The 27,754-nt window shown below is 47.9% G+C and overlaps 1 protein-coding gene across 1 annotated transcript in view; it reads right to left on the bottom strand.

Annotated features, from left to right (window-relative positions):
- Nucleotides 1-5,092: 5,092 nt before the first annotated feature.
- LIN28B (lin-28 homolog B) overlaps nucleotides 5,093-27,754 on the bottom strand; it is a 69,678-nt gene continuing 47,016 nt past the window's right edge. Inside the window, exon 4 of the mRNA XM_064170089.1 lies at nucleotides 5,093-6,813. Coding sequence (XP_064026159.1) covers nucleotides 6,444-6,813 — 370 coding nt within the window. The 3' untranslated portion in view covers nucleotides 5,093-6,443. The remainder of the gene's footprint in view (nucleotides 6,814-27,754) is intronic.

Genomic DNA, 27,754 nt, shown 5'->3' with positions numbered 1-27,754 from the left:
GCTCTGTGGTAAAGAGTTGGACTGGATGATCTATGAGGTCCCTTCCAACCTTGGTGATACTGTGATACTGTGATACTGTGATACTGTGGTATGTACAAGCCTACAGACTGTGGAAGAAGTAATAACAACAGGAAGGGGCTCTGATACCAAAAGCTTTTTATGCCAGACAATAACCCAACTGCCTGATAACTTTAATGGCCAATGTGTTCTCACTGAGAGCAAGACCCAAAAGAGCATCTTGTGGTTTGAGAGCTGAGTAGCCTCTGGGCTGCAGTTTCTGCAGCACTCCTAGTACAGCATACACATGCAGCAGGGTCTTTCTTCCTCTCCCCATCAACTGCTGCTGTAACTAAAATTCTCTTTTCTGAAGGTAATCTCCCTCAAACTAAGTGAATGTAGAAGTATGTGAAAGGTCTGCCCAGTGCCTGGATGAGGCTTTAATCACACAATTGTCAGGGTTGAAAGGGACCTCAAGGATCATACAGCTCCTGCCCTGAGCAGGGACACCTCACACTGGATCAGGTTGCTCAGAGCCACATCTAGCCTGGCCTTAAAGACCTCCAGGGAGGAGGCTTCCACCACCTCCCTGGGCAAACTGTTCCAGGATCTCACCTCCCTCATGGTGAAGAACTTTTTCCTAATGTCTAACCCAAATCTCCCCTCCTGTAGCTTGGATCCATTTCCACACCACACCCCCACCCCCGCCTCCCTCCTAGTTCTATCACTACCTGACAGCCTAAATTTCCTAAAGAGCCTCCTCTGCTGCAGGCTGCACCCCCCCAGCTCCCTCAGCCTCTCCTCACAGGGCTGTGCTCCAGGACCCTCACAGCTTTGTCGCCCTCATGTGGACACGTTCAGTATCGCAACATCTCTTGAATTGAGGAGCCCAGAACTGGACACAGCACTCAAGCTGTGGTCTGAGCAGTGCTGAGCACAGAGGCAGAAGAACCTCCCTTGTCCTGCTGGCCACACTGCTCCTGAGCCAGCCCAGGATGCCACTGGCTCTCTTGGCCACCTGGGCACACTGCTGGCTCATGTTCTGCCACTCTCTACCAGCACCCCCAGTCTCCTGGGAGCCTTCTCTTCTCCAAACTGAACAACCCCAACTCTCTCAGCCTGTCCTCACAGGAGAGGACATCCAAGTAAAGACAAAACTCAAAGGCTTGCTGTAAATGCCAACGTTATATGTTTTATTTGTAATCAAGTAATTCTTTTGAACCTCACAATATCCATGACTGACAGGGAGAAAAAATAATAAAACAACAAACCAAAAACCAAACCAAAATCAAAAACAAAAGAAACCAAGAGAAGAAGACATTAGGCTTGAAATGAGAATATCAAACACACGATATGTAGAAAGGCAATCAGTGCTTTAGTCCCTCAAGACAGTAAACAGGTGAAATGACCTTCCCAACTTTCCACTGCCTTCTTCTTCTTATAGCATAACATTCAAGTGGTTTATTTATTTATCTGTTTATTGTTCTTCTTTTTCTTTCACCTTGTAAACAATGTACTGAGTCAAAAACAAAACAAAACAAAACACCAGCAAAACACAACCCAATGGACCAGGAGGTCAAACCTACCCTACAGAAGATAATTTAAAAATACTAGATAAGACACAGTATTAAAGACATCCAGAAATCAGTGTTCACTTTGGTCTCTAGTATGGTTATTATTACCACAAGCAACACATACTAGTTTAAGCCAGTCTGGTGATGTCTGCCAGCCAGTTTGTTGCCTTAAGTTAATGCAAGAGGTAGTCAAAAAGAAAAAGCACTCTGGTTGCTCTGAAGTTTGGGTCCATGACAGTGGTACTCTTCAACATTCTGATTTAAAAAGCAAACCAACATCCACCACCAAAGCTGCTGCCACAGCTCTGGTGTCCAGCAAAAGAAAAGTGTTGCTAGATCAACCTCTTGTTACCAGTCAGCAGTTGGGACAGGGGTCACACAACCAAAGGAGGAGGGGGGGGGGTCTCACAGAAGAGGCTAAGCAAAAGCAGGCTGATGCCTGCTTGCTTCTAAAAGGATACTCAAACCTCAGTAAGACTTCTAGACAAAATCAAAACCAGTGCACCTGCACATGTCCATCTCTTCCCAATCAACTTTTATAGCTAGCACAGGGGGATACATATATATTCTTATTATTTTTTTTTTAAGGATAAACATTTCTTACAGATAAATTAATTAAATTAAAGACTCGAGGAGCTTTCCCATGGTCTTTTATAATTCTTCTCACAAAGATCTATAAACACTTTCTTTTTTTAATGGGGCTCTATTCAACAGAACTAAGTTATGACTAAGCAGGAACTCCAGGATTACACTGGTGCAGAGTAATGCTGGACTGGGAAAGGTGGCCTGCAAAGGGAGGAGGAGGAGGTAGGATGCAAGCATGGTGTTTGGCACTCCCTGAAAGCTGGCTGAAAGGGGAACTTGTTGCTCATGGTATCACAATGCCAGATTGACCATCAGCTGCAGCAGAAAGGGGTTTGGCTCTTCCTCCAAGTCTTGGCCGTGGCCTCACTTTTGTTGCACATCAATTAAATCACAGAACCTCACAATGTTAGGGAGTTGGAAGGGACCTCCAGAGATCATCCAGTCCAACCTCCCCTGCCAGAGCAGCATCACCCAGGGCAGGTTACAAAGGAACACATCCAGGTGGGGTTTGAAAGCCTCCAGAAAAGGAGACTCCACAACCTCTCTGGGCACCCTCTGAGTGGTGAGGAGAAACCTCCTGTGACCTCTCTTTGAGGGAGAATAGAAAATACTTCACCGTGTCCCTGACAATTAAATCAAATGGAGCCTTTTGGCGTGGGGGAACAGGAGGGAGAGAGCTCCTTGTTCAGCCTTAACCTCCTCTCCACTATTGTTAGGAGGAAAAGAGCTCTCTCTGAGCAGATAGTTGAACTCTCTCTCCTCAAACGAGTTTTATTGTGAAGCACTGTGGCAAGGCCAGGCTGGTGAATAGGGACAAGATCTCTAGGCTGAGCCAGTGCTGCAGAACATTCATTTTGTCCTCAGACACAAAGGAAGAATCCCAAACTCAGTCTGTGCCTCCTCCTTTCAAGGGGTCTTTGCTGATTTGGAGCAGCCTATTGAAGCAGCATAACCAGATAGACTATTCTTGCTTTTTTTCTGCTGCAGCCCAGTGCTAAGTAGTTCCCTGCTGCAGCTTGTGCTGCTGTACCTGTAACTCAGGCGTGGGTTTGTCTCTTCTGAGATGTGTTTACTTTCATGAACAGTGCCCATAACCCTCTAGACAGAAAAAAAAGAACCCACAATAACAAAGACAGTAACTGTCAAAGGAATGTTTGGAAACGTCTCCCAATTTCAAGTGGATGCTTCGACCTTCAACAAGTCTTTGCCATAAGGTCTGCAGTGGTGAGCTAGCACTGACAGCTTTAGGACAGATCCAAAGTAGGTACCATAGACCAGCAGCCACCTCTCAGGCTTGGAGCAGCACAGAGGTGGAGTTATGCAGTAAGTATGAGGTAGCCTTTTGCTGTAAACAGAGTCATCATTTTATTGTCACCTATGTAAACAAAGTGGGCTTGATTTTTTTAGGTTTTTTTTTCTCTTTTTTTTTTCTTTTTCTTTTTTTTTTTCCTTTTTTTCTTTCTTTTTTTTTTTTTCTTCTTCCCCCCACCCCCATCCCCTCCCCTCTCAGAAAAGCCAAGCACCACCAACTCTGCCTGGAAGCTGGCAGCAGCTGTGGGTGCTCAGCATCTCTGAAACCCCCAGACCCTGTGAATGTAAAGACTCACATCAGCAACCAGTACGGAAATCGCCACTTCAGCAGTTCACAGGGACTGCAAATACTACCCAAAAAATGCTGAGATCTGATTATCAGAAGTGTAGGTCTGTGTCAACTCAGAGGTAGTTACTGATATCAGTACATAATACTTATATAGAGATAAAAAAGGTCTAAGACTATTTGGTTTGTTCTGAGTAAGCAGGTCTGCAGACTAGTCTGTAAAGGAAAAACACTAACACCAACCCAACATTACATGGTATATTCCCTGAGCAAAGTTCTTTATCCTGAGTATGCTAATGTAATAGTGATAACATTCTCATATACAAAAATAAACCCTTAAGCTTTCCACGATAAGACAGGGTTTGGTGTGTGCTCTTAGCAGTTCAGTCTGACTCGGGTGCACGCAGGGGGTTTCAAACAGCACCACTCCCAAAAACCTGCAGGTGGAGAGGATTTAGAATCACAGAATCAGTCAGGGTTGGAAGGCACCACAAGGAGCAGTCACTTCCAACCCCCCTGCCACGGGCAGGGACACCCTACTCTAGATCAGGCTGGCCACAGCCTCAGCCAGCCTGGCCTTAAACACCTTCTCCTGATCTCAGCTCTGAACTTCTTACATACAAAACAGGGACTGCCCAGTTGTCAACTCCACGGTGGCCTACTTCTAGAAGGAGCTTTGGTTTAAATTCTCAAAGTGACCTAAGTTTTGCATCTCTGCTTGTTTGAAGCTGGCTCTTCCCGCCGGCCAGAAGATCTGAGCAATGCCACTTTGATTTGTCTACATAATTTAAATAAGCTTTACTCTCCTCACATAAGGCAAGGAAGTTCTTCTCTCTATAGATACATCACATTCAATATCGTCAAAAGTAAGCTTTGCATTAGCATGTTGAGAACTTCAGTATAAACCATCCAGATTCAAGCAAATGATGGCAAGGAATTCACACAAAGTCATCTTCTTCGCTGAGGTGTTTGATTGCTACCTGTTGACTGAAGCAGCAGCAGCAGCAGCAACAGCAGAAGGCTCAAGTGGCCACGGAAGGAGCCCTACCTGTTGGAAATGTGAGCTGCGAGTGGCTGTGGCTGGCTGGAGCCTTTCATGCAGGGCTGGAGCCTTTCATGCGGGGCTGTTGCTTCAGTTTGATTAGCCAAGCTTAAAGCTGCCCGACTCCTTGAGGCTCCAGCAGGCTGTGTTTATTGCCCATGGTAGGGATCACCCAGGTCTCTCTAATTAACTTACCCCCGCCGTGGGATGTGTCAGAGCGCGTTCCCTTACGTGTGACTTGGTAACTCAGGAGCTACAAATGGAAACCGACTGGAAGTTTTGATAGGCTCCAGCTCCATTAACCCCGAGCAAGGGCTGCAGCCCAGGGAGTCTCACTCTGAGGCCACCACTCTCTCTTCTCTTTAGTGTGTGGTCTCAGCACACTCTGGACCAGGCTGGGCAGCTACAGCCTCCAGCTCACGGGCAGCAGATGATGCTTAGGGCTTCTGGCAAATTCACAGGTGCCCTCACTCAGGCTTGTCTGCAGCAGGCCCCTGCACATCATCAGCAAGAGAGGCTGGCTGAGCAGCCCCAACTACCCATCTGCCTCTCTTCTTCACAAACCATTTATCCCAGCATCCCATGAACTACACAGTTCGTTTTCTTTAAAACCAAACCAGACAACAACACAAATCCTTAGGGAGTTCTCTCCATGAGGTTTCAACAGAAAACAAAGGGAGGAGAGTCCCTTCACACTGAGGGGCAATGCTTGGGACCAAGAGAAGTTGCTGCTGCTGCTGCTGCTGCTGCTGCTGCTATACTGCCACTAAAGTCCCCTACATGTCCATAGAATGCAAAGGGTTAAGCAGGATGGTATCCTGACACCACTCAAAAGGCTCTGCGACCAGTTACACATTCTCCCCTACACAACAGTCACCTAAATCACAGTTAAGAACACATTAATTCAACAACACATCTTGAGAAACCAGCACACAACTACACATTCATTGTCTTCTCTGGAGCTTTCAACTCCTCCCCAACACAGGACGGTGGCAACCAGAGCTGTGTTGAGTCAGCACACTGCTCTGCACAGTCAGGGGGAGGGGGGACTGGGTTATTTTGTGGAGATGAGAAAGGAAAGAACTCAAATTGGTGGTGGTGGTGGTGGTGGGGATGTCTTAGTATCTTTAGTACCATATGGCAGCTTTAAAATCTGAAAGTATCCTTTGGTTCCCAAGAGAAGTAACAGTCTTGATCTCAGTTCTGTGTGTGATTTGCCAGGTTGAGCTGTGTTTCTGAGGGAGGTTTCTTGGGGTTTTCCTTGTTTGTCCTCGTTATTTTTGAACGCATTCAGACACAGGTTGTAGGGAGGGGGTTCAGAAAGCTTTGTGGATGCTGTGCCTATTGCTTCACAGTAACGTCTGGTGGGAGCTGGAGAGTGGGCTGGTGGGGGTCGGGGGGGAGATGTGTACACATACACACACACACGTGCACGCTCACACACACACCCAGAGAAGGTCAAACGTGATGCACCCTGCTCAAACGGACTTCGCTCGGAGTGATTTGTCTAGGAAAAGAAACACAATTCACAGTTCCTCCACAGTAGTTAAAATTTCCAGGTCAGCTACTGAGAATGAAATCGTTTTCCCCTGTACTTGCATGAGGTAGACATCCCGAGAGGATAAAAAGGAAAGTGATGAGAAATGCTTTAAGTTTTTTTCCTTTTCTGAACAGAAGGCCCCTTCCTGCTGGGTTCTTCGGGCGACGCTGACAACTTACTCGCCGAAGCTTCCTGCGGCGACCTGCCCGAGCGCTCCGAGATCTCTGCCCTGCCCTCCTGAGAGTAGGATGGAGAGGAGTAGCCGTGCATCCCTCCTCCTTCTCTCAGGAAAGCAGAAGTGGAAGGCTGGGGCTCAGCTTCGTGTCTTCCCTGAGAACTGGTGGGCTGCTGCGAGCCTGCTTTAAGGGGGCAGTTAGCCACCATGTGCATGATGCTCTGACAGTAATGGCACTTCTTTGGCTGCGGAGGTAGACTACATTCTTTAGCGTGGTGGTCGAGGCCACCACAGTTGTAGCATCTGAAACAAAGAGAGGGACAGGCAGCTATAAAATGCAAGCAGGCAGTTACGAAATGCAAACAGGCAGTTACGAGATGTAGAGGCAAACAAGCAGATTTTCTACTGGGGTGAGCTCGGGGTGGTCAGGATCAATGTCTGCTGCTGAAACAGCCAGAATCACAGACTGTTAGTGGTTGGAAATGACCTCTAAAGAAAGGCTCCAGAGAAGGAGACTCCACAACCTCTCTGGGCAGCCTGTGCCAGTGATCTGCAACCCTTACAGGAAAGAAATTCCCCCTTGTGTGGAGGCGTTAGCTCCTGTACTGCAGCTTCCATCCACTGCTCCTTGTCCTATCCAAGGGAGCAGTGAGCAGAGCCTGTCCCTCACTCCTGACCCTCAGCCCTCAGATCCTCTCTCAGACTTCTCTTCTCCAGACTAAACAGCCCCAGATCCCTCAGCCTCTCCTCATAGAGCCTCAACTCTCGTAGGCTGTTTGTCGCAGCGATGCCCAGTGCCACCCTGTGCTTGGCACTGGCTCCCGTCGCTGCCGGCTCGCCTGCAGGGCAGGCGCCGTCGTCGCTAGGGGGCAGCAGATCTCCAGGCACGGCGCCGCCGCCACAGCCGCCGTGTGCCCGGGGGTAACGGCTCGGTGAGAGCAGCGAGCGGCTCAGCCCCGCCGTGTGCCTGGGGGTAACGGCTCGCTGAGAGCAGCGAACGGCTCAGCCCCGCCGTGTGCCCGGGGGTAACGGCTCGGTGAGAGCAGCGAACGGCTCAGCCCCGCCGTGTGCCCGGGGCTTACAGAGCAGTAACGGCTCGCTGAGAGCAGCGAACGGCTCAGCCCCGCCGTGCCCGCGGCTGCCAGGCCGGGCGAACCGCGCCTGCCGCAGCAAACGGCGCACAGCGAGCAGCCGGAGCCCAGCCGGGCAGCGGATGCAGCCTCCTCACCCTGGGGCGGCTTTGCTCCCCCAGTCAGCGCCATGGAGAAAGGCTGCAGAGGGCAGAAACCATTCAGCCTCGGTGTAGCCATGCCCCAACGGGCACGCTGCTGCCGCGGCCAGGGAATTCCAGGCGTGGGACATGGTGCCAAGCCCCTACTCAGGGTCTGCCACCTCGCCTCCAGCCATGGAAGATCTGGGCCAGATTGACAGTGCTGCTGCTGCTGCAGAGGGTTTGCAATGAATGCATTTACGGCTTAGCTTCAAAAGCAAACTACTCGAGCCCTGCAAGAGCCACAAACCAGAGCAGGGCTTATTTTCTCTTGAAACCCCCGAGCCACATGCAAGTGGTTGTGACCCGAGGTGCCATGTCCAACAGGAGCAGCTGGCTGTCCTGAAGGTTCTCAAAGATGGCTCAAATCCCTCTTGTCCGCCTGGGGAGTCCTGAAGGATCCTCCCGCAATTCCTTACAATCCTTCCTGCTTTGTAACGCGTGGCAGGAATGCAGGTCCCTGGACTGCATTCTTCTGTCGCAATACAAAGCACGTCTGTGGCATGGTGACCCCGTGGGGGTCACGTTCTCTACCGAGTTTTCTCTTTAGCCTATTTTTCTACGGTTTCTGTTTCTTTTGTTTTACAAAACGCAGAGACATTTTCATTTATGGCAATCTGTGATGATAAAACTTGTAATCAATTATTTGTTTTCCCTTAACCATCACCAACTAATAAAAAAACCCCACCCCAACAACCCAAACACCACTGCATAAAGACTTAAGCCTCATGGAGGCTTAATCCTGGTGAAGGATTAAGAGAGACTGCAACTATAACTAACTATGTATAAAATAGTGCATAAAATAGGGGGGGACCTTATTTTCAGATTCCTGGAAAGTTAAAAGGCAGATTTTCAGCTTTTATTTAGTGCTCACTATTTGTTCATCCAAACCCAAATCAGTTTAATCCATTAAAAACCTTTCTGAGGAATCTTACTAATAAAACCTGTGTGATTTTTTTTCCAAAGAGATTGCAAAACGATTTGCAAATCCACTCCAAGAGAGGATCCCTCAGCATCTCCCCCTTCATCGGTGTGAGCGAGGTACTAACTGTGCCTTCATTTCAGCAGGCAAATGAAAACACAGCATCAATTGCCCGTGGCATGCTGTCATGTCTGACAAGACTGACCTATAATTTAGAGAAGTTAAATGATGAACAGGACTTCATTATCCTTGCAGAAAGCACAGTAATTAAATTGTTGCCATCTTCCCTAAAAACTAACAAGAAGCGAGAAGCCAAACTTATGACACTGAACTCTGCACTTGCATGGCATTTGCAGCAGCATACTCTAGGTGAAGTGGTTCCATTTTCAAGTGACCAGCAAACTGGAGTCTGATGTTGGGAGCTATTTCAGTGTGCTCCTGTAGCTTAATCTATTTAACTTGAAGCAGTAGGAGCACAAGATGTTTAAAAGTGCCTGGTTGAGGCACTTAGTGCCATGGGTTAGTTAATTAGAAGGGTTAGCTGACAGGTTGGACTCGGTGATCCTAGAGGTCTTTCCAATCTGGTTAATTCTGTGATTCTGTCATTATTTTTTTTCCTGTGGAATATGAAGACTAAGCTCACACTGGTTCTGCCTGCACACACTACAGAATAACACATGAAGAGACTCAGAATAGAAAGCTTCTCTTGAGTCAGAAGGAAATAACATGTACAAGCCCCACTGCCGTTTAGTATTGATTTTCCTAGCACAGGAAGGGAAATGACATCCTAAATACATTGCAAAATGTGAGCACTCTGATCTAAGACTGAAGCAGCAATCCTTTCGTTCCTCTGATTTTACACACAACAAAGCTGTCAGTTATTAATACCCATCAGTATTTCCCACCTCCCCCCCAGGTATATTCAAATTAGTGACTCCATTTACCAGCAGCAATCAGCCTTCTTAACTGGCATTCAGCTCTCATTTCCCCAACAAGCTTCTGGATCAAATAATGGAGAAGTAAAACTTGGAGTTAGAGAAACAAGAGGAACAGCAACAGCAAAACCCCTTAAGTGTCTTGGACTTTTTTTTCTCCTCCAATAAATTAATCACAGAATTCCAAAATGTACTATTTGTTTAATTAGATTGAATTAACTAATTTTATTGATGATTATCTTCACTGGTTCCCAGCAGTGCACTTGTTTCTAGGCTAAGTGTAGCACAGTGCACTGCAGTATAGCATAATAAATGCACTATAGTATAACAAATGCAGTATACTAATAAAATGCAGTACACTGAGTACAGAACAATGCATGAGTGTGCAGACCTCCTGCAAATTGGGCATTTAATCCATTTCATCTCAGTTCAGAACACAGAATTTTATAGCTGTGAAGGCATTTGCACTTGTTTCTTGCCCTTAACAGCACATGTCTTTAGAATGGCTAAAGAACTTTGGACATAGGTTAAGGGGCCTGAGGAGCAGAGCAGGCAGCAGCCATGGACAAATCAATTTCATCAGTCACTATGGTATGCACTGTGTTATTCAATTCAGTGAACCATTTCACCTTACCAATTGGCCAACAACCTGCTGTCAGGGTCCCTGGCTTCCACTCCAGAAGCCTCCACCACCTTTTGCTTATCTATTTATCCACCCCTCCTACTTGCAAGGAATTGCAATCCCCTGCATGTATGCACATCACCGTAGAAGAGACCTCTATCAGCAGGAGCAGTTGTGGTCAGGCTGTGGGGCTTGGCTTTTTAGGAATGGTTTTGTTGGCACTCAAACTGGAGCATCAGGCTGAAGGCTTGCATTAGAATATATAAGCAGCAGCCAGGGTGTGCCTGGACTTACTAGGAGGCTGAGGTTTCACTTCTTGTAACTATTTGTTCTTCGCTTCTTTTAACTATTTATTCATCCCCTGTCAATCACTCTTACCAGGAGAAGAGATCCCACCCCGCTCTGAAATGCCTTCCCTCTCCAGGGATTTACACCAAAATGGAAACGGTCAGCCAGCTCCCAGCACACAAATGATCCCACACAGCACTGCCCAAGTGCCTCAAGGTAGGGAATTAACCCTTTAGTCCGAACCGCTGCAGCTCTTCGCTCTTCTCTGCCGTGCACACATCACGAAACCTGCCAGCAAATGAAGAGCGCACACAAGCTTAGAGGTCCTTACCTCTATACACGTAAGCAGAGAGCAACACACAAACCGGTTCCTAGGAGTATTAGCAAATTCTCGTTTGAGTATTTTCTCAGATCCTTAGGGCCCTAACAAGTGTTTCTTCACTTCAGAAGCACCGTGCAATAATCTCTGTTAGCTTAAGCACACAACATCACAGAGTTTCAGCTGTGAATTGCACCGGGAGATGAATATATAAACCACCAAAAGCCTTTCAAAGTGCAATTATAGGAGAAGCAAGCCTTACAAACCAAGCAGCAACACCAAGGACCTGTTAAAGAAAGGCCTGTCTCCCTCACACGGGGCTCCCATGATTTACTAGCTACCTCCAGGCTCAAAAGATAAAGCAACAGAGTAAATAGAGAGGCGGCAATTATGCTAAGGGAGAATCCTTTCTTCGCTCCAGCGCTGACAGGGAGGTGAATCAGGGTGATTTTTTGATAGGAAAGAGATGAACATTTCAATAAAGGAATACCTTGAGGAACTAGCCCAGCATTGTATTTCAACACTCTGAGGAAAATGGTAACGTTAATACCTACTAACAAAGACAGATGAGAGCATAAAGCGAGGTTAAAAACGCTCCGGAATTCTCCTTCGCTAGAGATGAGCTCTGTGCAGTCAACATGCAGGAAGCAGGGATGTAGATTCCAGCACACATGGCTCTAGTGACTGCAAATCAACTGAAACTGCAGAATCACAGAATGTCAGGGGCTGGAAGGGACCTCCAGAGCTCATCCAGAGCTCATCCAGTCCATCCCCCCTGCCAGAGCAGGAGCACCTAGAGCAGATCACACAGGAAATGAGCAGTACTCAGTGGCACAACCAAAAGCAAACGCAAACTGCAGTACTCCCTTAACTCCCAGCTTTTTGCCCTTGTCCTGGCAGCCAGCTAAGGAGCACACCCCTAGCCCTGTCTCTTTTCAAATGCTCCTGCCTTGCAAATGTTTGCCACAGTGAGGAGGGTAACACAACTGCTGGCTTCTCCGTGCTGCTCTGCAATATGGTTTAGATGATAATCCAATATATATGACAAGTAGAGAATCATATGTGTGGCTGCACACTGTTATCTGGTGAGAGAAAATTACCCTGAGGACTCGACTTGTTCTCGGGGAGAGGAGAGGAAGGGGTTAACATGGAGCAGGGACAGCAAAGGGAAGAAAGGAGGTACAGCCAGAGGAAGACTAAAATACATTCACCAGGATATTCCCCACACCAGCTCCTCTTCTGCTTTTCCTTTCTGAAAGCTACCAGACAACAAAAACCCTCCCTCTTGGCTAGCAGTGCTCCATCCAGCTCTGCCAATGCTCTGTAAAATGCCCTGGTATCCTACAGCATATGCCATGAGGTGTTTTTACAGGGCACTGACTGCCACCTAAGCTGTTAAGGCACACAAGAAATGTAAGGAATTACACCTAAACGAGCTGCCTTTTTAGTCATTACTCTCATAACGCACTTAAAGCAAGGGCAGCTCCTGCAGACAGATCACACAGATCACTTAAGCCACCTCATTTTGCTGCAAAGGAAGATTAGACTACCTATGATCTAACAGAAACATGGACTTCAGAACTGAGATCTTTTAACTCTTCAAGGGGGTTGGCGACTTGACTTTAAAAATCAAGCTGCGAGGCAGCAGAAGGGAACACTTCTGGCTGGAGGTGTGCGCTTGGGAGGAGTGAGAAACACCTCCAACATTTCCACAGGACTCAAAGTGTCCTCTGGGCTGTCGAGAGTTTGTTGATTTCAAATTGCCTTTGAGATAAAATGCAAGTATATTTTAAAGGACCAGTTAAAGATTGCAGTAACCAAATCCTGGGTATCGAATCTGTTTCCAGCAGCACTCCAAAGACCAAGAGGATCACAAGTGATTGCTGCTGAGCAGGCAGCTCTCATCTGACTAGGAGAAAAGGACTAATCACTTTTAACTTGATAGAGTGATAATACAAAATTCCTTCTTGCTGAGAAGCGTAGCTTCCAAGTGAAACAAATCTTTGAATCAGTTTTGAAAGAGGGCATCACCCTCATTCCTTGAAACAGGTAGCACAGGCAGATCTCCTCCTTTCAGAGTAAGAGATGCTGAAACTAAGTATCAGGCTGCAGTCCTTGCAACTTAAAAAGCAGCAGCAACCATCCCTGGAAAATAAGAGTTTGCTGCGCTGCCAGGGCTGCAAGATACAGGAGAAGGAACAGGAACAGGGGCAGTGAGTGGGTGGCAAAGAAGGAGCTGGGGGCAGTGGCGATTCCCACACACCCTGAGCAGCAGCCGGTGCCTGCTGGCAGCACCACGCTGGGCACCAGCTCCCCTGTGGCACTTTGCTCCCTCCTCGGCCGTTTTTACCCGGAGATTCCACCCCTCCACATCCCCCACCCCCCAAATCTTTTAAAAGCAGGATTAAATCTCAGGAAAAACAAAGCTGTCCCGCGTCTTTTACAGACTCATGGGGTGCCAGGATTTGCTCCCTGCACCCAGAGAGGGCAGTTAATACACAGAAATGTGGCTCAGCGTTTTGCTCTTGAAGGACAAAAGCCACCAGTGATGAAAAGAGATATACCCAAGATGCATTGAACACACACACACACACACTGCCCACATCCCCCAAGAGGGAAACTGCTGGAATGTTTCTGCTCACACGTGCACTGCTGGGGTTTGCATCATTTTGCTGACCAACCTTTAATTCTGAAGCTGTAACCAAATGCAGGACAGGACACAGGTAACTTAAAAAACCTTCTAACAAGCTGTTACCATTCAAAACCCTGAAATCATGATGGGGAAAAAAAAGATCTTATTTAAGGTCAAGTGGAATTCTCTTGTTAATGATGATCTTGCCTAAGTCACTTGAGCATTTAGCATCTTCTCCTGAGCATTTTTGGTGTGTCCAGCCAACAGGGTCACACCAAGGCTGAAAACTTCACTAACAGCCTCATCTATCAATCATTTGAGCAAACAAAAATTGGTTCAGGCTTAAAACGATTTTTTTTTAGGGAAGCATGCTGGAAAAAGAATGCATTATCAGTTCAGAAAGCAGTGTATCAGGGCCACAGTTAGATCTGTGCTGATCCTGAGACGATTTGATACCCTCAAACCCCTCGTTCATGCGAAACACTGTGCAGAGGTGACCTGCTGGGAAAGTTAATTGCAGGCTGCTGTCCTTCAGTGAAATTCAGCTTGAACATTTGCACTGTGCTTGACTAGCTTTTGGAGAGTAACAGAAAGGGCATTTGCTTTTTGTTTTTAAACAACACCCCCCAAAAAGATAAAAAAAAGGGGGGGGGGGGGGCACGGAAAAGGAGAGGGAGAGAGAGACATATATAAAACAAGGGCAGAGAGTGACACAAAAAAAGGAGAGAGAGGGGGGAGAAGGGGAGGAAAGAAGGGGGAAGGGAAAGGAGAGAGAGAAGGGGGGAAAAGAGAAAGGGAAAAAAGAGCGAGAAGTGGGGAAGGAGAGGAGGGAGAAAAGGAGAGAAGGGAAGAAGAGAGAGGGGAAGAAAAGGAGAGAGAAGGGAAGAAGAGAGAAAGGGGAAGAAAAGGAGAGGGGGAAGAAAGGGAGAAGAAAAGGAGAGGGGGGAAGAAAAGAAGAGAGACGGGAAGAAAATGAGAGAGAAAGGAAGAAAAGGAGAGCAGGAGAGAAAAAGAGAGGGGGGAAAGGAGGGAGAGAGGGAGAGAAAATAGAGAAGGGGAAAAGGAGAGAGTGAGAAAAGAGAGGGGAGAAAGGAGAGAGAAAGGGAGAGGAAGGAGGGGGGGGAAGGGGAGGGGAAGGAGAGTGAGGAGAAAAGAATGGGGAAAAGAGAGAGAAAACAATTGAAAGGGGAGAAAACGGAAGAAAGGCGGGGGGTGGGGGTGGGGGGGGAAAGAATCTCCCGAGGCAATAAAAATCCAATAAAAATTCTTATCTATCTTCATCTCCTCCAAATCCTCCAGCAGATGATCATGTACCAGAGATAGGAGACTTCCAATTTGAGGAGGAAACCCAAGGTCCTTCCATTTTTTTTCCCCCAAACTTGCCTCCTTTCATCTCACAGATAAGCCCCAGCGCGCTGCCTGCAAGGCTTCCAACAATAACGGGGGGGGGGGGGGGAGAGGGGAGGGCGAATATCGATGATGTTGACTCTTGTTACAAATAAATAAATAAAGCCTCTCCACTGCAAACCCATCGGATCGACTGGTTCGCTGCGGCGAGTTCTAAATCAATCTCTTCTCCCCAGCGGATCGCAGAAGTCATATCAATAGGTTACGGGCTTTTGTTGCTTGGCTCTCCCCTCCCCTCCCCCCCCAACAAAGAAGCTGACAAACAACACGGGGCATTTGCCTGATAAATCAGTTCTGGCAGGAGAAAAATTTAGCTGAGGCTCGTGAGGAAATGGCTTTGGGTTTTAGAGCTGCTGATGCGATTTTAGCGGGAGGTTAGGCGTGCTCTGAACGGTGCTGGGGGGGGAAGCGCAAATGAAAACGCAGCCGAAGAGGTGTTCCAAATGCACAAAACAAAGCCTGCTTCTCCCCCCCCCCCCCCCCCCCCCCCCCCCACCCCCCCAAAAGGGAAAGGGCTACATGGGCACCAGCTTTTCAACTAAATAACCTTCAAGATGTTGCTTCCATTCTCTCCTCCCTTCCCAGAAACCTCATCTCTGCCATCCACTGGTCCCTCTTCACGGCAACGGCAGAAGATGATTTTTCAGATCATCACATAACAAAATCCTTAGGGAAATGCATCCTGGCAAGGGAATGCTTGGGATGTGCTTTCACTTGTTACAACAACAGGGTTTCCTTTAGCCTGAGAGTTAGGAACTCCTGAAAATTCAGCCTACAAAGCCAGCTCTTTTCTTTCAAAGGAAGAGGAACAATGCTCTAAAAGAACAGCAGAGATGGTTTTGCTCCCAGAGTATCAGTACGGCGTGGGGTCAAGGTGCTTGTTTTAATGGCTCTAACCCATCCAGATAAAGCAGACACAAGAGCAGAGGTGTTTAATTGTTATGTCCCAGTTACCTATCAAACACGAAATGGTTACCCTGAGATTTCGAGTGGGTCTGCTGCTGTTAATCTCTCCGCACCATGAAGCCACACACACAAATATTCCCAACCACAGAATTTCCCTTGCAAGCCTCAATTTCTGTGGGAATAACAAAAGAAAGGGGATTTAAGTCTCTTTTTTCTTTAATGAAACCTCTTCTGCATACAGTCCTTTTACAAGCAGTATTTCCCACAGCCCGTGTTGGTGGAAAGGCTGCAGGCAGCCTTCCTCTGGCTGTCGCTGCAGTGTGCGCTCACATTTGCAGCCTCCTGCCCCAGGTAGGCAGTGTGCAGCTCTGGGCAGGCATCAGCCGGTCAGAAGCCAGCAGATAACAGTGAGCTGAGTCTTCAAACCACTCCTGGGTGCCCCTGTTTACAGAAGCATAGTTTGGTAACACCAGAAGACTTCAGAAAGGTGGCTTGAGCCTCCTGGTCATGTGGATAAGGTTGCAGGCTGCATAAAAGCAGCTCAGCTCTTTCTGGGTCAGTGAGGTGCTGTTTGTGAGCCTGACCCGATCTGCCTCTCAGCAGAGCTGGGTCCAGGGTTCCTACATCCGCTCCTCGGCTAAGTCCACAGATGAGATAAAAGGGCAGCAGGTAGCTGCCGATTAGTTGTTACAAGTTGCCATTTCCCTTTGTTTCTTTATTCTACCACTAAGGGCAGAAGCCAATGCAAGCGACAGCAGCTCCTCACGACAGCAGGAAATGGCAAATGGCATCCTGGCAGAAGGTTGGAGCACTGAAACTGAGGAGAGGAAGAAGAGGAGAACGAGGAGGAGGAGGGAAGGGTGATGTGGAAGTTCATACCCTATTCCTCTTCCCCAAACACCAGTTTAAGAGCCAAGGCACTTCAGGTATTCCTTGTAAAGTGGCATGATGCACAAAGTCTCAGGACCCCCTGGTGACAGCAGTATGGCCTGCTTTAGATCCTAGCAGTGGGTTTCCCTTGTACAGACACTGAATCCTGGGACTTGCATGAATGTGGGCTTCAGAAGTGGTATGGAATGCAGATTTGACCAGCAGCTCACAGCTCCCTTTCATTCTTCAGCAACAAAGGGATGGTCACTGTCTGACACACTCCGAGGAGGCCATGCCAGCTATCTCCACAGGGCTCCCTCCCAGAGCCAGCGGAATGGACAGGGCGAGTCCTGTGGCATGGAATGCAGGCAGGGCTTCCCCGATTAGAGGACATCACAGACGTGACTGTTGCTGTTTGAGGTCACAGCACCTCTAAGTTCCCACATTCAGTACCTGCAAGAACAATTAATTAACCCATTCAGATGCTCCACAGCCAGATTTTAGTGCTGACCGCTTGCTTTCTCACTCAGTCCCTAATTCACCTCTCCAAACTCCCGTTTTAGGCTGTCTAAAAGGGACTAGCTCCACGTGCAGTCATCACCATTAAATGCTTGTGTTCAGCATTTCCTCTAACACATTATTTTTTTAAGAGGCTTTAAACACCTTGAAGAAAGAAAATTAACTTGGAGGCTTTTCACATCACAGTGCAGAAGCAACAGTAAGGCGTGAAAAGAGGATTTCAAGCTGCTACAGGATTAAGCCTCATCTTAAAGCTTTTAATTCCCACCTGAGGCAGGTATTTCTGTTGTCCTACAATCCCCAATCTTGGGGAATTGGAAGCAAAAACCATGCCCTTTTCCTGCTGTTCTGACCTGTTATCGCCAGCAGGTTTATCTCCATCATTATTTCTTCTCTCTAATCAGGCACATCAAAATAGAAGGCACGTTTCTGCACAGGAAAATGACAGCTGCTTCAAAAGCCTTTTTCACAGCTTGGCCTCAAGGTGGCAAATGCCATGCCCAGGTTTGAGTCTGAAACTGTTCATTCTGTGTACGGTCCACAATAACGAAAGCATTTCACTAAGTGTGGCAAAGTAAATCACTTTATCCCTCCTGGTTGTGATTATGCAGATGAAGTGACAGCACTCCAGCAGAACCATAATAATGAGGTTAATAAAACTTCTTAAAGGCTTGCATCTTCCCAGAAACAGAGCAACTTAATGGCCTTAATTCTGCTCTCAGTTACAGGAGTCTTAAGTCCAGAGCAATGTTGATGACTTCACTGAGCTTATCCTCCATTAACAGTGTAACAGAGAAGGATTCCTCACTGTGTATGGACACTGACAAGTCCCAAGGCTGGCTGCAGAGGTCAGGTTGATACAGGCTGCAAGGCCATTCAGCAATGCAGGGTGAAGCCTGACAGCTGTACCTTAAATCTGTGTTTGGTGGTTGATGTAACATGTCCAAGCATAAAGCAACAGAAACCACAAAGCTGGAAACAGACACCCAAGGAATCACAGCCAGGGCAGTGGTGTGTTCGATTCTTCTGCCCATTCATGCTCAGCCTTTCAGATTAAGAAAGAAAGAAAGATTTCAAAAGCAAGGATGGTTAGAGGCCAAGGATCAATCCAGCCTGGCATGACTGATGGACCCTGCATCAGGAGATACAGATAAAACAGGAATCACAGACTTAAACCAAATGACTGAAAGCAAGGAATGATGTGGGTAAGGAGGGCGCTCGTGATGATCGATGCAAGGGGACAGCAGACTGCAGCTCAGACACAGAGCACTGGCACAATGGCCATGGCTCACCCAGCACAGCACCACCAGCTCTCTGCACATCAGAAACTCCTCCCCAAATTCATAACTGAATTCACAGTTTTGAAAGCAGCCACAAGCCAGCAGAGTCTTCCACACCAGCACTGTGTCTGTGCCTTATCAGCTACACTGTGAACCAAACCACCTCCCTCTGGAGGTTTGCATGTTAAAAGGGCAACAACTCCTTTTTAATGCAAGCCCTGATGTTGCCAGTGATGACTTTGCTCTCTGGTTGGGGTGGAAGGAGGCAAGAGTGTGTCTGTGTGTCTGCCGAGTGTGCACAGGCCAGCACAAAGGAGCAACAGCTGCAAGCTCTTCTGCTTTGGAGTGCAACTCCTGACTACTGGCAAATAAAGGGATGCTCAGTTCTGGTAGCCTGTCTGCTCTCCTCTGATCCCAGGCTCTGGGGGCTGGTTAGAAGACATGGAACAACGACTGGGACATACTGCAGTGGCTAGGAATAAGACATACAACGTGCCAAGCCCAGAGGAACCCACAGCCCTGACTGAAACCTCATTTCTTCCTACTTTAATGACTCTTGGGCCCTACCGCTGTAAGAGATTATGGAGACACCTGTCCAGTGATCATTCTGGTGGCAGATCTTCCACAGGAAAAAAAATGAGAGCATCCTTCTGCCACAAGAACTTAAAACATCACAGCTGACCCAGCCAGGGCAGCAGATTTGAACTTGCAGCTGGACAGAGAACAGGATCCAGTTTGTTTTCCATTCTGGATAAATGCCTATTGCTGGCTGGAGGAAGCAGGGAGTTCAGTGGCAGGAAGAGCAGGAGAGCCTGAAGCCTGCTGAACAGGACCCCCCAAGCCCCAGTCTGCATCCTTCACGCGCCTGAACCATTGCCCACAGTCCCGAGGGGCACAGGGGTGCAATAATAAATCATATGGGGTGCCAGTGATGGGTGGCTGCTGCTGCACCCTGGTGAGAACCACACCAGCAGCCCTGGGAGCTGCTGTATGCTTTGCAGACAAACTCTCGCCCTGTCCTGTCCAGAGCCTCCATCGCTGCCTGCCTTCTTCAGGCAGTCTTCCCCCAGCACCTCCTGATGCTGCTTCCACCACTGGGTATAATCCTCCTGGAAATGCTCAGTGACCCCTGCTCCCCAGAGAGTGGAGGAATCCCTGTCTCCTACCTACCATCTACTAATCTTTCTTCAAAAGGCTGAACACCCATCTGGAGATGACAGCAAGCTCCTGACCGAGGGAAGGCTTCCACCCAGACACGTCTTTCACACTCAGCAGGCATGGGTGAACTCTCAGGGACCTTTTGGGTGCGTTCAAGTGTGCTCACTGGCTTGGACCATACAGGTGAAGGGAAGAACTCAGGAGCCAACCTAGTTCTGCAGGGCTCAGCTGTCAGCCAGAGCGCCGAGCTGCAGGCTGCCCAGCAGAAGCCCCACCTGCTACAAGCCACAGGCAGCAAGCAAACCCAGGGTTTGAGGCTCTTGGCAGGACTCAAACTCAGTGCCTTCTGTGTGGCTGAAAAGAGTGAAACCTGACCAGTCATAGCTGTAGAAGACAAGGGACCAGACTTTTAAATCTCTGACACTTCCCACACTACTCCTGAATGCTTCTAGGAACAAAGCAATTACCAAACCAGCCTCACTCTGGAGAAGCTGGAAGGCCAGAAAGCCCTGCTCCTAAGTCAAGATCCCTTTGTCTGTCCTGCTTACAAACCTTCCACTTCCAAATATCCAAAATACTTGGAAATAGCCAATTCCAAATGGCCACAGAGCAGAGGGAGACTGTGACCTCTACCCCAAGGACTCTGCACCTCAAGCACAGCCCACAAATCTCCCTGATGAGAAGAGTCTGATCCTCTCCAGGCTCAGCAGCTGGAGAGCAAGGCATCAGCTTTCTCTGCCACAGGCAGCCTGTGAGCCTCTGTTGTGTATAACCAAACTGTTACAGGTATTTAAATGCCTAAGCCCCACTGGGATCTGAGGAAAACAAAATCCTTAAGGCTTTGAGGATCTGTGTCTGTGCCTCTTGGGTAAAGCAAGGGGAAAAAATCATCACAAACATGTGATGATAAACTAGAGCAAGAACCAAGCTCCCTGAACCCATCTTGAGTACTGCCTTCAGTTTTGGGCTCCCCAGTTGAAGAGGGACAGGGATCTACTGGAGAGAGTTCAGTGGAGAGCTACAAGGATGATGAGGGGACTGGATCACTGCCTGGGGAGGAGAGACTGAGGGACCTGGGGCTGCTTAGTCTGCAGAAGAGAAGACTGAGAAGAGCTTTAATCAATGTCTATAAATCTCTGAGGGCTGGGGGTCAGGAGAGTGGGACATGCTCTGCTCACTGCTCCCTGGGATAGGACAAGGAGCAGTGGATGGAAGCTGCAGCACAGCAGGTTCCAGCTCAACACAAGGGGGAACTTCTTTCCTGTTAGGGTCCCAGAGCCCTGGCACAGGCTGCCCAGAGAGGTTGTGGAGTCTCCTTCTCTGGAGCCTTTCCAGGCCTGTCTAGATATGTTCCTGTGTGACCTGAGCTAGGTTGCATGGTCCTGCTGTGGCAGTGGGGTTGGACTGGATGATCTCTGGGTCTTTTCCAACCCCTGACACCCTGTGAGCCTGTGAACAACACTCCTACCGATCACCCCCATCGCTGAAGCTCTCTGATCTCAGCTACATTACTACAAAAGGTATTTCCTGACTTGTTCTCATTTTGCAAAGGAGGAGGGCAGTGCAGGCTCAGCCCTGGGAAGCAAAGCAGAACTGTCTCCTGGTGGCAGCTCCTTCTGAGGAAGTGACTCAGCTGAGGCAAATTACAGAGCCCATTGGGAGACATCGATTCCAGGAGCACACTGGTGGCTGCAGTCAGGGATTCAGTGCAGTTGCACTGCCAGAGCCTTCAACCTTCCCAAGCACATCAACCTGAAAAGACAATTTGCAGTAATTCTAACCAGCTTTGTCTGGCTCTGCAGCAACCTTCTGCAGTGAAAAGAACAGGTGAGGGAACTGAGGATGTACCCTCTCAAACAGACCCAGCAAAACCAAAGCAGGAGATCATCAGAAAAGCCAAGTGGAATTTCTAAGTAATTGAAAAGAAAAGCATTCTAACTCCTTTGGGGTTTAAATTGCTTCTTCCACAAACTCAAGATGCAATCTGCTCTACCCTGCAAGTTGCTGCACCCAAAACTTGGAGGCAGTTTTTAGTGCATTTCCAAGTAATAAGGAATGAAAACTCTCCAGCACCCTGCTCTCCTGCAGGGAAGTTTTCAATCCAGAGGTCTCAGGTATCCACAGACTGGTTTTAAAGATTGGGCAACAGATGGGTAGGAAAAGCAGGGTTGGGGTCAGGGTAGACCCTGTGGAGAGGGTGTTTGAATCAAACAGAATGGAACAGGAGGATATAGAGATGTTACACAGGTCTTCCACATGCAAAACTTAGGGGGGAAGAGGGACAGTATCACTGCTCTCTATTAACCCAAATAGCCAAGAAGCACAAATACTACTGAAATGAAACCCAGCAGAGATCTGCAGTGTTGTATGGACTAGGGAAGGAACCAGCTCTGCACTGAAGAGTTTGCTACCTAACCAGACAGAGCAGAGGGAAGGTACAGAGAGGGCTTAGGCAAACCACAAGAGGGGAAGGCAGGCACTGTCCCACACTCTCCTCCCAGCTGCTTAACTTGTTGCCTTGGTTAATGACCAAGGCCTCTATTCCTCCCCAGCGATTCCATGTTCTCATGAGTGGGTCACCAAGGCTGCCTGTGCCCTCCACCCATCGATCCCAGCTTGGGGAGAGCTGACAGGCAGGGAGCACAAAACAGCTGAGCACAGCTGCCCCATTCCAGCCCAAGAATTCCAATGGGGAATGGCACTCCAAGACACAATCCTGCTCCTTCAAATGCTCAGGAAAAGCCTGGATGAGGCACTTAGTGCCATGGTCTGGTTAGTTGGACAGGGCTGGGTGCTAGGCTGGGACTGGATGAGCTCGGAGGTCTCTTCCAACTTGGTTGATTCTATGATTCTATGACTTCAGTCATGTAAAGATGCCTTTTTCTAGGTGATACCACCTTTGAGAGCAATTGTACAGCTGGAAGATTAAGCCTTCATTCTTCTGAAAACTACAGACTAATGAATTTCCAACTAGGAGGGGCAAGAACAAACAGACAAGTGCTGGGGGGTTCTTGTAAATCAATTGATAAGCTGTGAAAGGACATTCCTCGGTGACAAATTTGCATGGGAAAGGCATTCACCGTAGAAAGGACGTAACAAAAAGGAGATGCTTATCCAGGTTTGCTTAGGCAGCCAGGAGATTCTGATCTGGGACTAACTTTTCCTCTGCCCTGAGAGCACCTGTGCTCCCCTAGCAGAGCCAGGGGTCTTCAGCAGACCACGAGAGCAAGGCTCAGGCTCCACAGGCCCTTGGTTTAGAAGCAACAGAGCTAATTCTGTGCAGGCAGCCTGAGCAGATCCTGAATTATCACCCTAAAAGTGCTGCCCCAAAGCATGCAGCACACAAACCAGAGTGGTTTTACTGCCCGGGCACAATGTTCCTCCAGCTAAAAAACTGAAAACCTGCAGTGTTAATGTCCTCAAATAATATAAATTGCTTGCATCAACAAACACAGCACAATTAGCTTGTTACCCTTAAACTGAGTTTAAAATAAGCAAATTGTTTGATGACTTTGATGTTTTCCACCCAAAATGTGCTGGCTAATTTTTCCATTCCAGTTCCCATTCCAATCTTTTAACTGCCTTAATCTCCTGCCCTCAGATGTTGACCTCCTAAGAACAGAGGTCATAGGTTAGCACAGACAGCCCTCAAAAGATCTGGACTATCAATTCATGCCTGAAAGATTTCTCTGCCACAAAAGAACCACTAAAAAAGCAAATTCCAAAATCCAGCTCCGCGGGGCTGCAGGAAAATATCGACTTGTTGATATGTGAGATTCACAAATCATCAGAGAGAGAAAGAGAGAGAGATTGGATCTGAGCAGGATGAATCCATTCCTGTAGGATACAAAGAAATAAATAAACCCAGAGGCACTGCCAAGGGAGAACGACTGAACTTTAAAGATAAAAGAAAAGGAAAGCTCTTGACAGGAGAGAAGTGAGAGTCAGCATCTTTGGGCACAGATAGGTAGGTTTAAAATGCTTCTACTGTCTACAGCTGAAAGTGTTTCTACTGCCTACAGCTGAAAGTGTAGGAGCAGGGAATTCTGAGCAGTTTGTTTTCTTCTGAAGGTGAAAGTATGAAATTGGTTCGTTCAGCAAACGAAGCAGCGGCAGCCCAGACAAATTTCACTCATCATTAGGGAGACTGCAACCTCATTTTCTTGCCCCCGTCAGCTACACAACGGATTCCTCGCAGCTCGTTTGCTCAGTGAGCATTCAGCTCTCATTACCAACAACAAAAAAAAGCCAGATGTGTTTCTTTTCTATGCATAAAACGAAATGTAGAGATTGCAAAGGGAGAGGAGAACTTGGTGGGGCTGCAGAGGGTTAGGAAAGGAGGCAGAGGAACAAGAGCCTTGATAAAACCATTTCTGAGCTCCAAGTGAAATTTGTACCTTACACCACGTACCTAAGAACAAAAAACATCCTCCAAGTGAAGTGAGTAATGATACTCCCACGTTTAGTAACATCAAATACCATGGAGCTATTTAACCAGGGCGGAAAAAAAGGTAAATTAAACCACTCTGGATTCTTCTCTGAGTTAGAAAACCAAAGTGCTCAACACCTTTAAAGTAATTATGAAAAGGAGATGTAGGCACAGACTCCTGGCAATTATTGTGGGAGCAGCTAACCAGGATCCTCCAAACATAAAGCACAAAAAGATGGACAAAAATAAGCCCGATCAGCAGGAAATTAGAGATATTATTCCCCCCTCCCCTCCCTATACTTACTAGAAAGAAGTGATTTACAACAACTAACCGAGGGAGAAGCCTGCAAATAAAATGCAGCCTTTGAAAAGTTAACTACATGGATTTACACAGCTTCAAATCCTGCTGCCAGCCAGCGATGATTCCCTCCCACCGATGGAAGAAGTAACACAGACAGACCGACAGACACACACACGCACTCCCTTGTTTTGTTTCAGGCTATTACTGCAGCACAACAAGAAGGCAGAGGTGCTAATTTTAAACACCAGCAAATCTGCAGCCCGATTGGAAAGGTGGAACTGCTTCAGGTTTTTACGCTGGTCACAAGACATCCATTTATCACCCGAGAAATCAAAGCTTTCCGCTTCAACTTTGATGCAGAGGCTGCTGCAACATTCACTGCAGACAGTGAACTCAGAGCAGTCGGTAGTTTGCTGTCGTTTTCAGAGCTGTCTGAAGTCAGTTCAATGCTTAACGTTTCCACTGCTCAACAGCTAAAAGAGGAAAAACTCCAAGCAGCTTCGTTCAGCACAGGACCAGCACCATTTAAATGCAGTTTCGTACTTCCAACCGCTCGTTGTAAAAGCTCCAGCGCCAGAAGGCTCCACACACCAATCGGATTGTAAATGAATGGAGATCAAAGACAAGAAATTGTTCAGCTCACTCCCATATTTCATAGTGACCCTTCACAACTCCTTCCTCCTTCACTCTTCCGCAGCTCTGTTACTGAGCAAACCCAGCTCCCTCCACGCCATCAATAATGCCAGCCTCAGCTCCCTCCACGCCATCAATAATGCCAGCCTCGCCTCCCCACTCCTCCAGCTTGGCCACCTCTGCTCCCTCCTGCACATCTATTTCAGCCATGAAACCGAGTCACTTCATCCTCACCCTACAGTGTCACAGCTGGAATGAAACCCTGGCTCAAAACTTCCAGCCTAGCTGCATGTCAGGAGCAGTCAGGCTGTTTTCTACCCATTCCCTGCAAATTCAGCATGCAAAAAAAAAGAGAAGGAAACAGTTCAGAGTGCAGGAACAGCTTCTGGACCAACATGTGGGCTCTGCTCCACAGCCTCTTGTCATCTGCTGCACAAAATAGAAGGCAGTTACTGCACACTTCTGCTGTAGCTTGGATCCACCACTAAATCCAACTAAATCTTGACCACACTACAGAAGTTTTCAGGTCCTTCACTAAGATCACAGAACTTTAGAGGTTGGAAGGGATCTCCAGAGATCATGGAGTCCAACCTCCCTGCCAAGGGATCTCTTCAGGCACAACAAACATTAATGACTTTGCAGTGGCTCTATGAAACTGTCTGCTTTAACTGGCTCTCAACAAAATGCACAGGATTCTGGAGCACAAGAAAAAAGTCAAGAGTCAGAATCCAGAGAAGCCTTAATCTAGGTGCCCTGTGTGTAATATTAGAGCCAAAGCTCCAACTGAGCAGCTGGTACAGCTCAGAGTGTTTGGTGGTTCTGCAATCCAGACTCCAGATGTGCCATGTTTGTCACCTGGGAAATGAGGAGCATGCAATAAGGAGACTGCTGCAAGAAGTCCCATTTAGGAGCAGCCCTCCCACATCTGTTGGAATCACCTCAGCCTTCGTCCCACCTAAGGTTCAAGATCGCCTTGTATTAGCTCTTCACTTGCAGCAAACTTCCAACACGCAGGAAACTTTGATTCAATCCCTGCTTGTGCTTGAGGGGATTCCCTGCTCCCTGAAGAGTGCCAGACCCAACAGCTTTGAGGTGATCACGTGGAGACTGGCAGAGCTCTGTGCTTCTCACATTTCATAGAATCAACCAGGTTGGAAGAGACCTCCAAGCTCAGACAGTCCAACCTAGCATCCAGACCAAGACAATCAACCAGACCATGGCACTAAGTGCCTCATCCAGGCTTTTCTTGAACACCTCCAGGGACAGTGACTCCATCACCTCCCCAATGCCAATCACTCTCTCTGACAACAGCTTCCTCCTAACATCCAACCTATCCTTCCCCCGGCACAACTTGAGGCTGTGACCATTTGTCTCCAACAGCCTGTCCTCTGCTCCCCAAGCCCTTTTCTTCCCTCTCTCCTTCCTGATCTCTGCTTGTGATTTTCTATTCCTGCTCCTTCCTGAACTCCTCTGTATCCATTGTCCTTGAAATACCTTCCTCTCTCCCTGCCTGAAGGAACACAGACATCCCAGGAGCATTCCTATTTGAGCTCCACTGCCTCTTTTCTGAACAGCTTCTCATAACCAGGAGCAGCAACTGCAAAGTCCCATTCGGTCCTGCATCTTCTGGAGCAGGCTCTGCAGTGGGGGCTTCAACTGCTACTTCTCCCTCCCCAAATAAAGCTGCATTTGCTGGTGCAGATGTGCTCTCAAACCCATGAACATAGCCCATTGCTGCTCAAGAAGTGCTCTGGCCTACCTCTGGTGCACTTGGAAGGGTGAGGAGGGAAGAGCAGCAGCTGCCTGCACCACCACCACGGAGATGACTACCTCCATGACACATTCCTCTTACATAATGAGTCGCTGAGCTTCTTGAAAAAATAAGATGTTGAAGTAAATCCCCATTTTTAAATGATTCATATTTAGGTAGGTTTGATCTTTAAAGTGTCAAGGACAGAAACGTGAAGCCACAGCTAATAAAAGACACAGCTGTAGTGATCTGGAGTTCCATGACAGCACAGGCTCTGTTCATTTTAAGTTAAAGGGCTCCCAGAACTTTTGTTCCTTCTGAAGAGCTTCAGATTCATCAAATCAAAGGCAATGGTTTGGGAATATCTGCTTTAGCAGCTCTTCCATAATCCAATTTTCTCCACCTTTCGGGCTCTTGGTATCTTTTCTTCAACGTGCCAGGAGATATGGCCAATGTCCCCCTCATCTGGAATCAGCATTACAAACTCTGCTTTGCTTTAGATAGTTATTAAGTGCTTTGAGTACCTTTGCAAGGTGATGCTGGAAGTGAAACACATGAGGATGCTCAGAGGGCTTGAGCAGCTCTGCTGTGAGGACTGAAAGAGTTGGGGCTGTGCAGGCTGGAGAAGAGGAGGCTCCCAGGTGACCTTCTTGTGGCCTTACAGCATCTGAAGGGGGCCACAAAAAAGCTGGGGAGGGACTTTTTAGGCTCTCAGGGAGTGACAGGACTGGGGGGAATGGAGCAAAGCTGGAGGTGGGGAGAGTCAGCCTGGAGGTGAGAAGGAAGTTGTTGAGCAGGAGAGTGGTGAGAGGCTGGAATGGGTTGCCCAGGGAGGTGGTTGAGGCCCCATGGCTGGAGGTGTTTGAGGCCAGGCTGGTTGAGGCTGTGTGCAGCCTGCTCTAGGGTAGGGTGTCCCTGGGCATGGCAGGGGGGTTGGAACTGGCTGCTCCTTGTGGTCCCTTCCAACCCTGCCTGATTCTATGATTCTGTGAAAAGCAAGGAA

The sequence above is a fragment of the Pogoniulus pusillus genome, chromosome 33 (genome assembly GCF_015220805.1).
Source record: "Pogoniulus pusillus isolate bPogPus1 chromosome 33, bPogPus1.pri, whole genome shotgun sequence".
Lineage (NCBI taxonomy): Eukaryota > Metazoa > Chordata > Aves > Piciformes > Lybiidae > Pogoniulus > Pogoniulus pusillus.
This window is presented reverse-complemented; position numbering and strand designations above follow the sequence as displayed.